At 39.2% G+C, this 14137-nt stretch overlaps 1 protein-coding gene across 2 annotated transcripts in view; it reads left to right on the top strand.

Moving 5' to 3' along the window:
- KIAA1549L (KIAA1549 like) overlaps positions 1-13753 on the top strand; it is a 137085-nt gene extending 123332 nt beyond the window's left edge. For both annotated transcript variants that reach the window (XM_072619206.1, XM_072619205.1), the window contains exons 19-20: positions 2083-2234; positions 10969-13753. In XM_072619206.1, the coding sequence (XP_072475307.1) occupies positions 2083-2234; positions 10969-11250 (434 nt within the window). In that variant the 3' untranslated portion in view covers positions 11251-13753. The remainder of the gene's footprint in view (positions 1-2082; positions 2235-10968) is intronic.
- Positions 13754-14137: the final 384 nt, after the last annotated feature.

Below are 14137 nucleotides of genomic sequence, written 5' to 3'. Positions count from 1 at the left end.
TAGATTTAGCTCTGCCAGATCACCACCCTCTTCCAGTTGGCATATTCTCCCCCACTCCCATCGTGCCTGTGCTGAGTAACAGAGAGCAGCACTTTCTGAGCCTCAGAACAACTTTAGGAATCACAATCAACAGGGCAGGGGCTGAGAGCCACTCAAAACTAGCTCAGATGCTTTCAGATTTGTAGACAATTACAACCCTTATTCATCTTCATTTTTATTATCTTTTTATATTATAAAATATATAGTTTATATTTTTATTTTATGTACATATATCTTATATTATAAAATATATAGTTTATATTACATTTTTATTTTATGTACATATATCTTATATTATAAAATATATAGTTTATATTACATTTTTATTTTATGTACATATATCTTATATTATAAAATATATAGTTTATATTACATTTTTATTTTATGTACATATATCTTATATTATAAAATATATAGTTTATATTATATTTTACATTATAAAATATATTTTATATTATATTTTAATTTTATTTATATATATTTTCTATTATAAAATCAATCCACAAGCATTTATTGAATGCTATGTGTCAGTCACTATGCAAAAAGAAAGTCACTTAATCTCTATTTAAACATCACTTAATCTCTGCCTCAATTTCTTCCTCTGTAAAGTAGGAATAATAATATCACCTGACTCCCAGGGCTGTGCTGAGGATCAAAGAAGAAAAAATTTGTAAAGCTCTTGGCACAGCGCCTAGCACATAGTAGGTACTACAGAAATGTTAGCTCTCACTGACGGTGATGAGCAATTCTGCAATAGAGATACTTACAAAGGGCGTGAATGGAACGGTTTTTGAAGAGAAAACCCAGATTGTAATCCTAAATGGCCTTGAGTATACGTAAGAGTTACAAAACTGACCATAGCTCTTGATCCAATGATATGCCCTATAAGACGGTACCATACAAATGTTGTTATTCTGGGAAGGAGAAAAGGTCTGTTGGTGCAAAAATCCTTCTACGCACTTTATCTAGGAGAAGTGCTAACAGTTTGCATGTCCAACCACTGAGAAGCAGCTGAGTAAATGGTAGTGTATCAGGGTAGCAGAAGACCATGGTACCCTAAACGTTTCCTCAGCTGTAAAAAGAGGTTAGACAAAATGATCTCTAAGGTTCCTTTCCAGTACAAATCTTATGATCCAGTGGCCAAATGGAAGGTATAAAGAATGCAAAGCAATGTGGGGATATTTATACAAAGTGATGCAGAGAGAAAACTGTGGACAAAGGAAGAGTGGTATGTTGCAGTGTGTTGGGTTCTGCATCAAAAAATGTGGGTTGAACTTCTAGCTCTGTTGACTTTCTAGTGTTGTGATCTTGAGCAAACCACTCCCCTTCTCTGGGACTGTTTGACCTGCACTGTCAAACGAGGGGGTTAGACTAGATGTCAGGGAACTCAAAGTTCCTCTGGCTTTAATGGTTCCTTCAACTCTAGATTCTATGGTCCCATGAAGTAAAACAACTTACATATGACTATCTAAAAGAAATAAACACTATCAATAGAACTTTTTAAGTAAAAATGCAGAAAAGAGGTCAGAAGTGGCCAGAGAGAGAAAGCAAGAAAACTGTTGTCATTACTAGGGGTGTTTTAGTAAGAACTAGGATTTCTTCAGTATAAAGAACTCTACCAATACATATCAGCATCTCCTTTACAATTTATAGTCTTAGAAAGTTATCTAGGGTATTTAAGGGTTAAATGACAGAGCTGAAATGTGAAAGAGACAACACTTGAAAGCAGGTCTTCCTGACTCCTAGACCAACTCTCTGACCACTATACCCTCCTACCTTTTTTTATTTTATTAATATCTGTGTTTTTCTTTTCTTTTAACACAAATATCAATAATTTAGATTTTATGGCTCTGTTCCACATTCTTTTTGTCTTTGCTGAGAGTGTTAAGTTTATAATCATTTTTAGTGACAAATTGCCAGTTGATCTGAGCTTTTCAGAAACCCATGGTGCCGAAAGGCAAAGTCCCCACTGCTATGTTATTATTTGTGAAAATAATGGAATATTCTAGACAGCCCACCCCTAATCCTTCTGCTCTGTGGCAGGAAGCACGGTTCCAGCTGTGTTTGCCATTCCAGCTGCAAACAGACCTGGATTCACAGGCTACTTCATCCCCACACCACCCTCATCCTACCGGAGCCAGGCCTGGATGTCATATGCAGGAGAGAACGAGTTACCAGGACAGTGGGCAGATTCGGTAAGAACTTCCTTTGTCTGTTGCAAAACTTCATCAGCTTTGTACTCCATACTCTTAGAAAGATAAAGCAAAGAGATGAAATATCAAACATGTGACTCCTGGTTCTTGCCATGCGGTGACCTTGCACAGATAAATCACTTAATCTTCTCTCTGTTAATGGGGTAAAATAGTATTGGGTTATAATAACAGTATATAATTAGCATAATAGTAGTAGTGATAGCAGTGATGGTGGTGGTGGTGGTAGTAGTAGTTCAGCATAGCATTTTATAAAGCTAGGTGGTGCAGTGGATAAAGCACCAGTGCAGGAGTCAGAAGGACCTGAGTTCAAATCTCACCCCAGACACTTGACACTCACTAGCTGTGTGACCTTGGGCAAGTCACTTAATCCCAACTGCCTCATCCTGGGTCATCTCCAGTCATCCTGATGGATATCTGGTCACTAGACCCAGATAGCTCAGGAGGAGAAGTGAGGCTGGTGACCCGCACAGCCCTCCCTCACTCAAAGTCATGTCATCATCTGTCCGATGGCATGGTCTTCTTCAGCAATGAAGGATGAACACACACATTATAAATACAGTCTTATTTATTCCCTTAACATGCTTGGAATTTAGGTACTCTTATTACAGATTTTAGAGATAGGAAAACGGAGGCAGATAAAAGTCAAGTGACTTGCCCAGGGTCACACAGTAGTAAGTGTTTAGACCTGAATTTGAACTCAGATTTTTCTAACCCCAAGTCTAGCACTATATCTACCTCGCTTCCTCACACGATACTATATTATGGTAGAATTATAGTATGATAGGAGTACCAAGGGTTTTGTAAGCATCAGATAAAATGAACATATTGAACATAGCATAAATAATCACAAATAAAATAAAAACAAAATGTAAAATGTTTTGCTAATTAACTAATTAACATAATTAGCACTAATTAACATAACACTAATTAACATAAGTGATGATGGCAGAGGAGAAGGGAGGAAGGGGGAGGAGGAGAGGTACATAAAGCAGTTTGCCCCCATGCCAAAGTTCATGGACCGCTCCCCTTTTTATGTTCCTGTGTCTGTTTCTCTTCTCCTTCCTATCAGGAGTTACTTATCATAGTTCCTTTACATGCCCCGCTTCTAAGCAAACTTGTTAGACTTGTTTCTAAAATAAAAGTAAACAGGCACTGAGTGAGAACCAGAGGGCCCTACCCTATATGTAAAATACCTAAGCTTTGCATTATTTTACTGCTCAGAGGCTTTTTAAATACAGCTCCTAGATCTCAACTGCATCCCACATGGTTGAGATCACCAGATAAATTAGGCCTCCAACACTGTTGTTGGAAGAAGGCCAAAATCATCTTCACGCTGTGAGTCCTCCATTGCCCTCTCAGCAAGTTGTATACTCATGGATTTTATTAGTTCAGTGCCCAGTGGTCTGTCTGTGGGCCTTATACACTTGTCCTCATCAGAGTTAGGAACCTAGCTTACTTAATGTGGTTACTCAATCAACCAAAAAATATTTACTCAGTACAAGCTACGTACTAGACACTATACTGGGCACTGGGGATACAAGTACAAAGAATGAAACAATCCCTCTTTCAAGGAGTTTACATTATTTTTTTAAATGAATTATTTTTAAATGAAAATTTTCCTTCTTTCTCCTTCACTGTCCTCTCCAATAAGAAAGCAAGAAAAACAAAAACCTCTGTGCAAAACACATATACACACGTTTTCATATAGTGTGTATGTACATACACTCATGTCTATACACATACATACATGCATGCATACATACATCTCAGTCTGTATTCTGAGTCCATTGGCCACTTTCTCAGGCAGTGGGTGGCATACTTTATCATGAGTCCTCTGGAACTGTGATTGGTCATTGGACTGATCAGAATTCCTAAAGTTTTCAAAGTTGTTTGTATTTGCAATATGGTTGTTGCTGTATAAACCCTTCTCCTGATTCTGCTTGTTTCGCTCTGTATGACTTCATATAAGTCATTCCTGATATCTCTAAGGCTACTTACATTCTAATGAGAGAGACAACACATATGTATGTAAGTATATACAGAACAAATGTGTAGCCCATAATATCACACTAATACTCTCCTCTCTCTTTGGATTAACTCACCCACAGGTCTTTATACTGTTGTGTCTTAGGGGAAAGGGTTGTCTTTCTAGTGGGGCAGGGGGAGTCTGGTCATGGTTGCTTTGTTAATACAATTCATTCTCAGAATCCTAGGAGTAAACTTCATATTGCATGTCTACACTCACTACTAAAGGTGAGCCCCATTGGTGTGTTTCCCTTTTACAGTGGTCAGTTACAGAGATACCATCTACTTTTTCCCCCTCTAAACCATGCCATTAACTCTTACTGAGAAGGCAAAAGCAAAAATTAATCATAACATGTATTAAATAAAAGGCAAAAGTCAGGCATGATCAAAATATAAAAGTATACCTGGATCATACTTTCACCAATACATACAATACAGAGTGGTCACAAACTTGCAAAAACTTAGAAGTGAGGCACATGAGTAGGGAAACTCATATACCTTGGGCACCTCACTTTTCTGGTCTGCATACCCAAATGTCTGGTCTCTTCAGAACAGTCTTCACCACAAATTACCTTTTGGACAAAGTTGCTCTCTTTACTCCTCTTGGATTATTCAACCTATATTCAGCTCTTTTATCTAATATCAACCTTGAACTTGGTCTTTGTAGAGCTTTCCAGGTCTGCTCCCTTGGCTTAGTATTTTCAGTGAAAAGCAGTTCCCTTTAATCCTGGGGTTAATAGAGCTATTCAGATCTCGCTGTTTATTAGCTTTAAGGATTTCCCCCTCTCTCAAGCTGTAAACAGCACTAGAGGGCAAGGTAGTCTTTCCCCCAGCCAGTTCTTTACTATAATAGGAGGGAATTCTCCTTTCTTCCAATCAGCCTTTCCCAACTGCAGAACATTTCTTTTCAATCACATCAGCTCCCTTCTTCTACAGCAGAACTGTCGGCCAGGCTCAGCTTCTATCAGCATCTCAGCACCATAAGCTTCTGGGTTCTCTCTTCTGTGTGTAAGCAGTTTCTCTTGCTGACTTGACTTCTCTGTTCCCTTTGCTGTACTCGGTGTCCTCAGTCTAGGATGCTTTATATTCTAATGTGGTCAGGGCCCCCTCATGAGATGTGATTCATCTTTTATTTATGTTTATTATTTCCTATTTATCCTGTATATACTTGCTTTGTATATGTTTGTTTGCATATTGCCTCCTCCCATTCAATTATGAGTTCCTTGAGGGCAAGGACTGTCTTTTGCCTATTTTTGTGCTCTCATCTCTTAGCACAGTTCCTAGTACACGGGAGATACTTAATAAATGTTTCAACTCAGTGACATCTAATAAATGGCAGACATGATTACCATGAAGGATGATGAAGGCTGAGCCCTAGTGAGGTTAAGCAGTTTGCCCAAGGTGATACAACTGATAAGTTGTAAGTCAGGATTCAAATCCAACTCTTCTGATTTCAAGTCCAGAGCTCTTTCCACTGAACTTGTGGAGATAGAAAGTAATTCTTATAAAAACCACCATCCCATTCTGTCTGGTGGAATGTATACCATGATGCTGAATCCCAAGAGTTCCAGCTGAGACATCTGAGTGCTCAGCCCCATAGGACCAAGATCAGCTTTGGGCCAGGGGAGGAGCATGCAGGCTTCTCTCCTAAAAAGGTCAATGGTGAGTCAGCCAAAAAGGATTAGTCCAACAGGGCCAGCAGCAAAGGGACATATCTTTTCAACTTGGTGGGTGGAAATGTAGGACTCCCATAGCATCCTGACTTCCTGACTAGTAGAGCTGACAGGAATGGGTTGGCTCAGAAGGTAATGAGGTCCATTTCACCAAAGATTTTTAAGCAAATGCTGGTTGATCACATCATGCATGTTACGGGGTGGGGGAGAGGATTCGTTTTTTTCCATGGGTTAAACTAGTTCCCCAACAACTCTGAAATTCTGTGAGTCTGTGATCCAGAGATGGGGGTAAAAATTAAAATCAAAGGTCAATGCAGCAATTCAGTGAGATAGGAAACAAAGGTTTTGTTATGGTTTTTCTCATGGTTTCTCCCATTCATTTTAATTCTTCTATGCAGCATGACCAATGTGAAAATGTGTTTAATAGGAATGTACATATAGATACCATATAAGATTGCACACTGTCTTGGGGAGGGAGGAGGAGAAAAATCTAAGACTTATATAAGTGATTGCAGAAAACTGAAAACAAATAAATTAATAACAATAATAAAAGAGATGGGAAACAAAGTGGGTCAAGAGTAGGGGTCTTAGGCAGCGGCTATCATACTCAGGCCAAGGACTCTGGGAAATGTTTACCCTAGGGTGAAGGGTAAAACCCTTCCTCTGCTATCACTGCTGCCCCGCTACTGTTGCTGGTTTACCTATTTTCCTAAAATAGAATTTCTTCTCTTTCTCCTAAATCTCTGTCTCCTCCTTCTCTTTACCATCCCTGCTTCTGCCCATGTCACCCTCTGCCATGATGGAAACCTAAGGGTCAGTCTTTGATTCTCCCCTTCCCCTCACTTCTCTTACGTCATTTGCTGCTTCCTCTACGAAATAATAATAAACAATAATACCTAACATTTGTATTGCATTTCTCATGTGCCAGGCATGGTAAGTTCTTTACAATTAATTCATTTGATCCTCACAAGAACCCTAGGCAATGGTGTTATTATTATCCTCATTTTACAGATGAGGAAATTGAGATAAACAGAGGCTAAGTGACTTGTCCAGGATCACACAGCTAGTAAGTGTCTTTGGCTGGATTTGAACTCAGGTCTTCCAGACTCCAAGTCTGGTACTCTACCCATAGTGCCACCTAGCTTCTCAATAAGGTTACAATAAGGTTACATGGCACCTCCATCACAGGAAGGGTTGTTGTGAAAATGTTATTTGAAGCATTAGGCAAGCCTTAAAGCATTGTATAAATGCTGACTATGATTCCGTTATTTTTATTATATCTGATCATCTGTCAGAACTTGACAATTCCCATTCCACAACATCTGTCCTATCTGGCCCCTGCTCTCTATTCCTGGGGCACCTGCCCTATCATGACCACCTGCCTAAGCTCGACCAGCCTCCTTCAGAGTGAATTCCCCACCTCCATCTTCTCCTCACTCCGATCCAACCTTCACATCTCTGCAAAACAAACCTTTTCTATGTACAGCAACAGTAGCATTAAGAGCTCACATACGTGTGGTATTTTAGTATTTATAAAGTACTTTACCCATCAGAATGTGAACTCCCTCCTTAATGCCATCCTCTACTTGTCTAGCCCCAGTGTCTAGCCCAGTGCCTGGTACAGGCCTAATGTTTATTGATCGATCAGTTGACAACAATAAAAGCGCACGTTCATATGTATTTGCAAGGCTCCTAGGTGGCATGATAGCTGTGTACAGATGTCCTTTGTAAATAGTGACAGCATACTTTTGTGTTGTGAGCCAGAGCCTATGGAAAGGCCCAGCTTCATGCTTTTGATTAGCTGAATCCACCACTCTGGGTTTATCCTTCTCCAGCTGAAAATGAGCCAATGTCCTTTTTCATTGTTTTTAATTAAGTGGAAGATGATTATTCTAGTTTAAGAAGGCTATTTCCTGGAGCACAATTACCACATCCAATTACCTAATGAACAGTCCTTTTAGCAGTGTAGCTTCTATCAAGTTGGGTTTTTTTTTTAATTTTCTGTCTAAGCTACTGTGTGTTATGCAAAAAAAATGTAAATGAGGCCAGGTCACAATTGAAGATGTATTACACACTGTGGTTGTATCCACATATCTGGTATCTGGTGACTGACTCAGGTCATCATCTGGATATTTGGTCTACGTGGCAGCCAACAACCAGCTGTTTCCTTGGATTCCACATTCCTTCTTGAGCATCTGCTAAATGTTGGGTGCTGAGGGAAACACAGAGAAAAATAAAGCACTTTCTCTGTCCTCACAACATTTATAGTCTAGCTGAAGAGATGAGACATTCAAGTCAGCAAGTATTAAATGCCTATGATATACCAGGCAAGAGACACTGTGGCATAGTAGGTAGAGAACTGGACTCAGAATCAGGGTGACCTGGGTTCAAGAAGCACTTCTGACACCTACCAGCTGTATGACCCTGGGTGGGTCATTTAACTTCTCACTGACCCCAGGCATTCTCTCTAAAAATACAGGTTGCAGTAGCTGATCTACTATGCAGCTCATTATACCCATGAAACCACATGTTGGGATCAAAAAAAAAAAAAAGAGTAAAGATAATGAAAACCAGAATGAAACAGTCCCTGCACTTAAGAAGCTTATGTTTTACCAAGAGAAAACAACATGAAAGTTTGGTTAAGAAAAGCAGGCAGGCTAAATGCATACAGTTTATTCCCTTTAAGTTACCGATTTACATGATCATGGAGCCAGAAGAAAATTCTAACTGATTTATACAAGAATGACCAGGCTTAAATCTGTTTAGGATAATCCAAGGTAACTAGACCATGGGAAAAGAATTTCTTAATTGCATAGGTTGTAAAAACCATAAGATAACAGAGTTGACAAAGTTTCAATTGAAATTATGACCCAAGATATCTTTCTTTACCATTAACATGCCATAACAAAATATATGTCCAGAAAATATTAAGATGTGGAAAAGGTCCCATTATTCAAGATAGTGTCTTGGGTTAAGAGTCTCATAAGGAATGCTAAGCCAGCCCCATCTGGCTTTGTTGACATAGGAAGAGGTATTCTCTGAGTTTATTTCACAGAACAAAGAGACTATTAGGTCCAATCTCTTCTTCATTCAAGCTCTGGCCCTTATTAAAGTTCAAAATTTATATTAAATGATTATCAGCACAAACATACAAATATAAAATATGTATAAATTAAATAGAAAGTGATTTGGGGGGAAGAGGGGAGATCTTAATATTCACGGATCAGAAGCTTTGCTATCATACAAGGTATCAATGACCACATTATACGTGAAGAGATCACTACAGGTAGATCAAATTCTAAATAACTGAAAAACTAACAAAAATCCCAAATTAAAAACTCACAAAACATAACTCCTTCTTCATGACAGAAAGACAGGAGAGAATCAGGGTGTGATAGACTAGTGTAGACAGCATCCGATGCAGTCACTCTACTGGATGCTTTTACTTAGCTATTTCTTTCAATTGTTGTTACAAGGAAGGGTTCTGTCTAGAAGTGGGAGTTTTGTTTTGGCTTGGATTTTCTTCACAAATGACTGGAAGGTAAATACAGGCATCAATGAAACATATTTAACTGTTTAAAAAAATACAAAAACAAACCCTGGAATGCCAAATAATAGTAATAGTGATAATAGCTAACTTTGAAGATAGGACTTTAAGGTTTTTCTCATTTCATTTAATCCTCACAACAACCCTGGGAGGTAGGTGCTACTATTGTACCCACTTTACAGAGAAAGAAATTGAGGCAGATCAAGGTGAAAAGATTTGCCTTTCCAGCCTCTACTAGAAAATCTTGATAGTGAGCTGGAGGGGAAGAGCTTTCCAGGTAAAGGGAAGAACTGTGAGCAAAGGCATGGAAGTGGGATATTTCTAAAGATTCAGTTGGTTTATGACAAATAAGAAGACCCAGTCTCAGGAACACTCTAGAATCTGTCTTCTAAAATTAAATCACTGGGCTATCAAGGTATCCTATCTCCAGTCATGGTCTCAGGCTATTTACTACAAAGCAAGAGGGGAAAATCCTTCACATACTTCCTAATGTCCAACTCACATCACAGGGTTCATGAAGTCATTAGTCTGGGGCTGTATGAAAGAGGATTGGACTTGGATCTTGGAAACCTTGTTCAAATCCTAGCTTTGTCACTTACTAAGTACATGCTCATATGAGCATTTAACAACTCTGAGCCTCAGTTTTCTCAACTATAAAACCATGAAACTCACAGAATACTACTTTTACCATCTCAAATAGATAGACATTTGAGTTGTTATAGCTTTCTTCTTCCCTATCCTACCTTCATGTAATGCTTAGTACACATCAAATGGTTAATGAATCTTTGCCTAATTGAATTCAATTTCATTTACCCATTATGCTTACTAAGGCAGAGAAATCTATGGACTCTTGGAGGCATTGAACACAGAACTGACCTTGCAAAGTGTTAGAATGGAGTAAAGAAACGTAGTAATTAATTACATCCACGGCAGAGATTTATTTGGCAGTGCGTGCAGCTGCAAAACGAACCAGGTCCAAGGCTCTCCATGGCCAAGGACCCAGAAGCTTGCTTTCTCATGGTTAATATACGATTCGAAGGAAGAGAAAAACAGGAAAAAGAGGATTATAGGAATTATCACACCTGATTTCTCACTGTTGAAGATGAGGTCTGGAGACACAGAGGTGAGAGGGAGAGGGTTAGTTTTGTGACATTCCTTTAGTAGGGTGACCTTTGGAGGAGGAAGTAACCTTGTGACTTCAAATCAGGAGACTTAAAAGCAGTTGAAACTGTGCTTCACAAAAAAAAAAATGGTGGATAAAAGCAAAATGGAGTGACTTGTGCTCATTTTAAATGTAACAAGAGACTACATTTTACACATATTCTCCCCACAAGCTGAATTTAAAATAACTGAGAAATCCAATGAACTCGAACAGCCTAATTCCGGATGATGTTGGTTCATTTAGATTTCTCTGGGTATAAAAATGCAGCTTGGTAACACCTTCTGCTCTCTCATCTGACCTCTCCTCTAGGTTCCACTCCCAGGTTACATAGAGGCATATCCCCGGTCACGCTACCAACAGACATCCCCCTCAAGACTCCCCCGGCAGTACAGCCAGCCCACCAACATGCACCCAAGTCTGGAACAGGCACCCATGGCCTCCACAGCAGCATCTCAGCAGAGCCTGGCGGAGAATGATACTTCTGACGCTCCGTTGACCAACATTTCCACAGCCGCCCTGGTGAAGGCCATCAGAGAGGAGGTGGCTAAGCTGGCCAAGAAACAGACAGACATGTTTGAATTCCAGGTCTAACAATTTGGAGCTTGCCACTCTTGTAGTCACTCAACTCCAAACCATGAAACCTGCAAAAAGACAAGGGAATGTGTCTTCTTTTTGTTTGGTGGGTCTTGGGAGAGAGGCAAGATTTCTGCCTGACCCATTACTTCCTGGAAAGTTGAACTCTGGAGTTTCTGCTAAACGGAGTAATTCCTTGAATAGCAAAGCTCTTGACCTGTCTATTCAGTTGCCCAGTCAAGGTTGTCTTGGCTGGTAACTGTGTTTAATATGCTGATACATGAAATCCATGGGTTATGATTGTATGTCCTGAGAAGCCTTAGGCATGAGAGATGCTCCTTGGTAGACTGCTCTCCAGTGCCATATTTCAGAAGTAACCAGAGAGAGGACAAAATCCAGACCTGACTACCATGACCTCTGCATGCTCAATCTGTACTTCTGTGATAAAAAAAGGTGAGAACAAGCACCACACTGTATTCTTTCTCATTGAAATAATAGCAAAATTTACACAATAAAAAATAAAATCGTCTCTGAACTTGGAATAAGGGAAACTGAATCCAACCAAGTCACTTCAGCCCTTTTTATTTCAAGCTCATGCTCAAGGCCAAGTGAAATTTATGTTTCTGGTTCTCCCCAAACAATCACCCTTGTAAATAGTCCCGACTTGGCTTCTCATTAACTGTACAATGGCCTGAAAACAGAGAAGATGCGAGAGGAGAGGGATTGTGGCGGTGTAATTGTTGTTTGCCAAATCCTTAAAGGTCCCTATTGAGCACTGAAAAAGTGTTGGCCTTTGGGGAATAGAATGCATTGTGAGTTGTACTGAAGACCTAACAAAAAAGAAGAAGAAGAAGAAAAGAGAGAATTGGTGCGAAGAGCTTTTGGGAATTCTACAAATGAAAAATGGTTATTTGAGTCTGTTTTCTTTGCCCTACATTGAAAGTAGCCTGAGAACCAACCATCTCTCTCTGCTTCTCTTTCTCCCTCTCTCTCTCTTTCTCTCCTGGAATAATAGGTACATCTACTTTCACAAGGAAACCTCTGTTTATCATAAAGCTTTCCAGCTCTCTCGAACAATGTTGTTCAGTAAATGCTGCCAGGTGTCTCAAAATAAAACTGGGTTTGATGTCTGTTCAAAATGGGATATGTGAATCTGCAGACTTTCAAATTCCCAGCCAGTGTTTGTAAAAACTTTGGAATGTGGGCAACCTATTGACTTATGGTCCAATGTAAATCAATGAAAACGAATATATGAATTTAACCAAGTCATCTTATTCAGTGGCAGCAGGGAGTTGGGGGGAGGGAGCTGGTATTTACTACAGTTACGCTGACCTTCACCGCTGGTAGGGAATCTGACCTCTTCAGTTCATTGTAAGGGACACATCATCCCCATGAGCTACTGAACATGTCCAGAATTCGTTTTCCCCAAGTCAAATCAAATAAAGTAACATCTTGACCATGGGCAATATTCTGGATTCCTTCATTGAGAAACCAGCTTCAGTAGCAGAGGTCCCCAGTGTTGGGGATGGATGTACTTGATATATGTTGAATTCTGTGCTAATGGCCTCCCTTCACCCTGTAATCCATTCAGCTACAGCCATATATATGTTCTTTATCTGATCTGATCACCTCATTCTCCGCATGAGTTTCTTTGGTCTTTAACTGAGATGGAAAGTCAAAGTTGGGTTAGCTTGGGGGCCATGTCTAAAATGTGAGAGAACATGAAAGGAAGGTTCAGACTAACAAAGCACATACAGTCTTTTAAAACTGAGCAATTTTTTGTTTCAAAGACAAAGAGCCCATCCCAGATAATACCGGAGATCATGGGTGGTAGAATCTTCAAATATCTATCATGGTCAGACCACATAGAATAATGAGGAACCTTTTGGTAAACTGGTTGATTTTTCAAAATATTAGTGTTTTTGTTATTTCAAAAAATCAGATATAAATAAAATGTATTTTTATAATCTCCATGTGTATATACTGTATATTTCTACCAGTGGCCAATTTGCTATGGACTAAGAACTAAGTCAACTTGCAAGACACTGTAGACACAGCAAGACTTTATTGAAAAATTGATGTGTGGTGTGTAAATTTAAACTTAGCTAGGCAGTCAACTAACGTGAACACAAAAAGAGCCAAAGAAACTCAGCCTTTCATACAAATAGGTATTGGTTTGATAAAGTCAGTTAACTATCCCCGTTGCTTACTAATGCTATGTCATCAGTGCCACTCTGTCAATCCAGATGTGTTACTTTCTGTCCAAGTGATGTTTGCCTGGAAATCCTGTATGTCAAATAGAACCTTAAAGACAATTGTGCAATTTAAATATTTATGCTTTGGGATGAAATCTCTGAGCTCTGGACATGTTAGAGGTGATAATGAATGCATGTAAAATTCATGGACATGTAAATGTCCTCAGCCTTTACATTACCACAAGTTTGAATTTTTTCATATAATTTTTACAAAAAGCTGTATCTCCCTGTTTCCCCAGGAAGAGTTATTAAATCTTTGAAGTCAATTCTAGTCAATTATATATTTTTTTCAATCTTTTGGGAAAATGCCAGAGTTCATTCTTTCATTAGAAAGATTCTAGTGAATATTCTTTTCCTAGCCATGGGTTCCACATTCAGAAAGGTTCATTAACTTGTGCTCCTAAATGGTAATGCTGGGAAAGAACCTTAGAAATCACCTCATCTAACCTCTACTCATTTTACAGATGAGGAAACTGAGAGCCAGAGAGGATAGGTGACTTACCTGCCCTGGATCAAGCGGTCAACACATATGTATTAAGTAGTTACCAAGTGTCAAACGCTGTCCTAGGCTCTGGAGATAGGAAGACAAAATGAAGCAATCTCATTCTACAGGGGGAGACATACATAAATAAATGTTTACACAAGGTAAT

The sequence above is a fragment of the Notamacropus eugenii genome, chromosome 6, assembly GCF_028372415.1.
Source record: "Notamacropus eugenii isolate mMacEug1 chromosome 6, mMacEug1.pri_v2, whole genome shotgun sequence".
NCBI classification, from domain to species: domain Eukaryota; kingdom Metazoa; phylum Chordata; class Mammalia; order Diprotodontia; family Macropodidae; genus Notamacropus; species Notamacropus eugenii.
The sequence above is the reverse complement of the archived record's forward strand: the minus strand, read 5'-3'. Positions and strand labels throughout refer to the sequence as shown.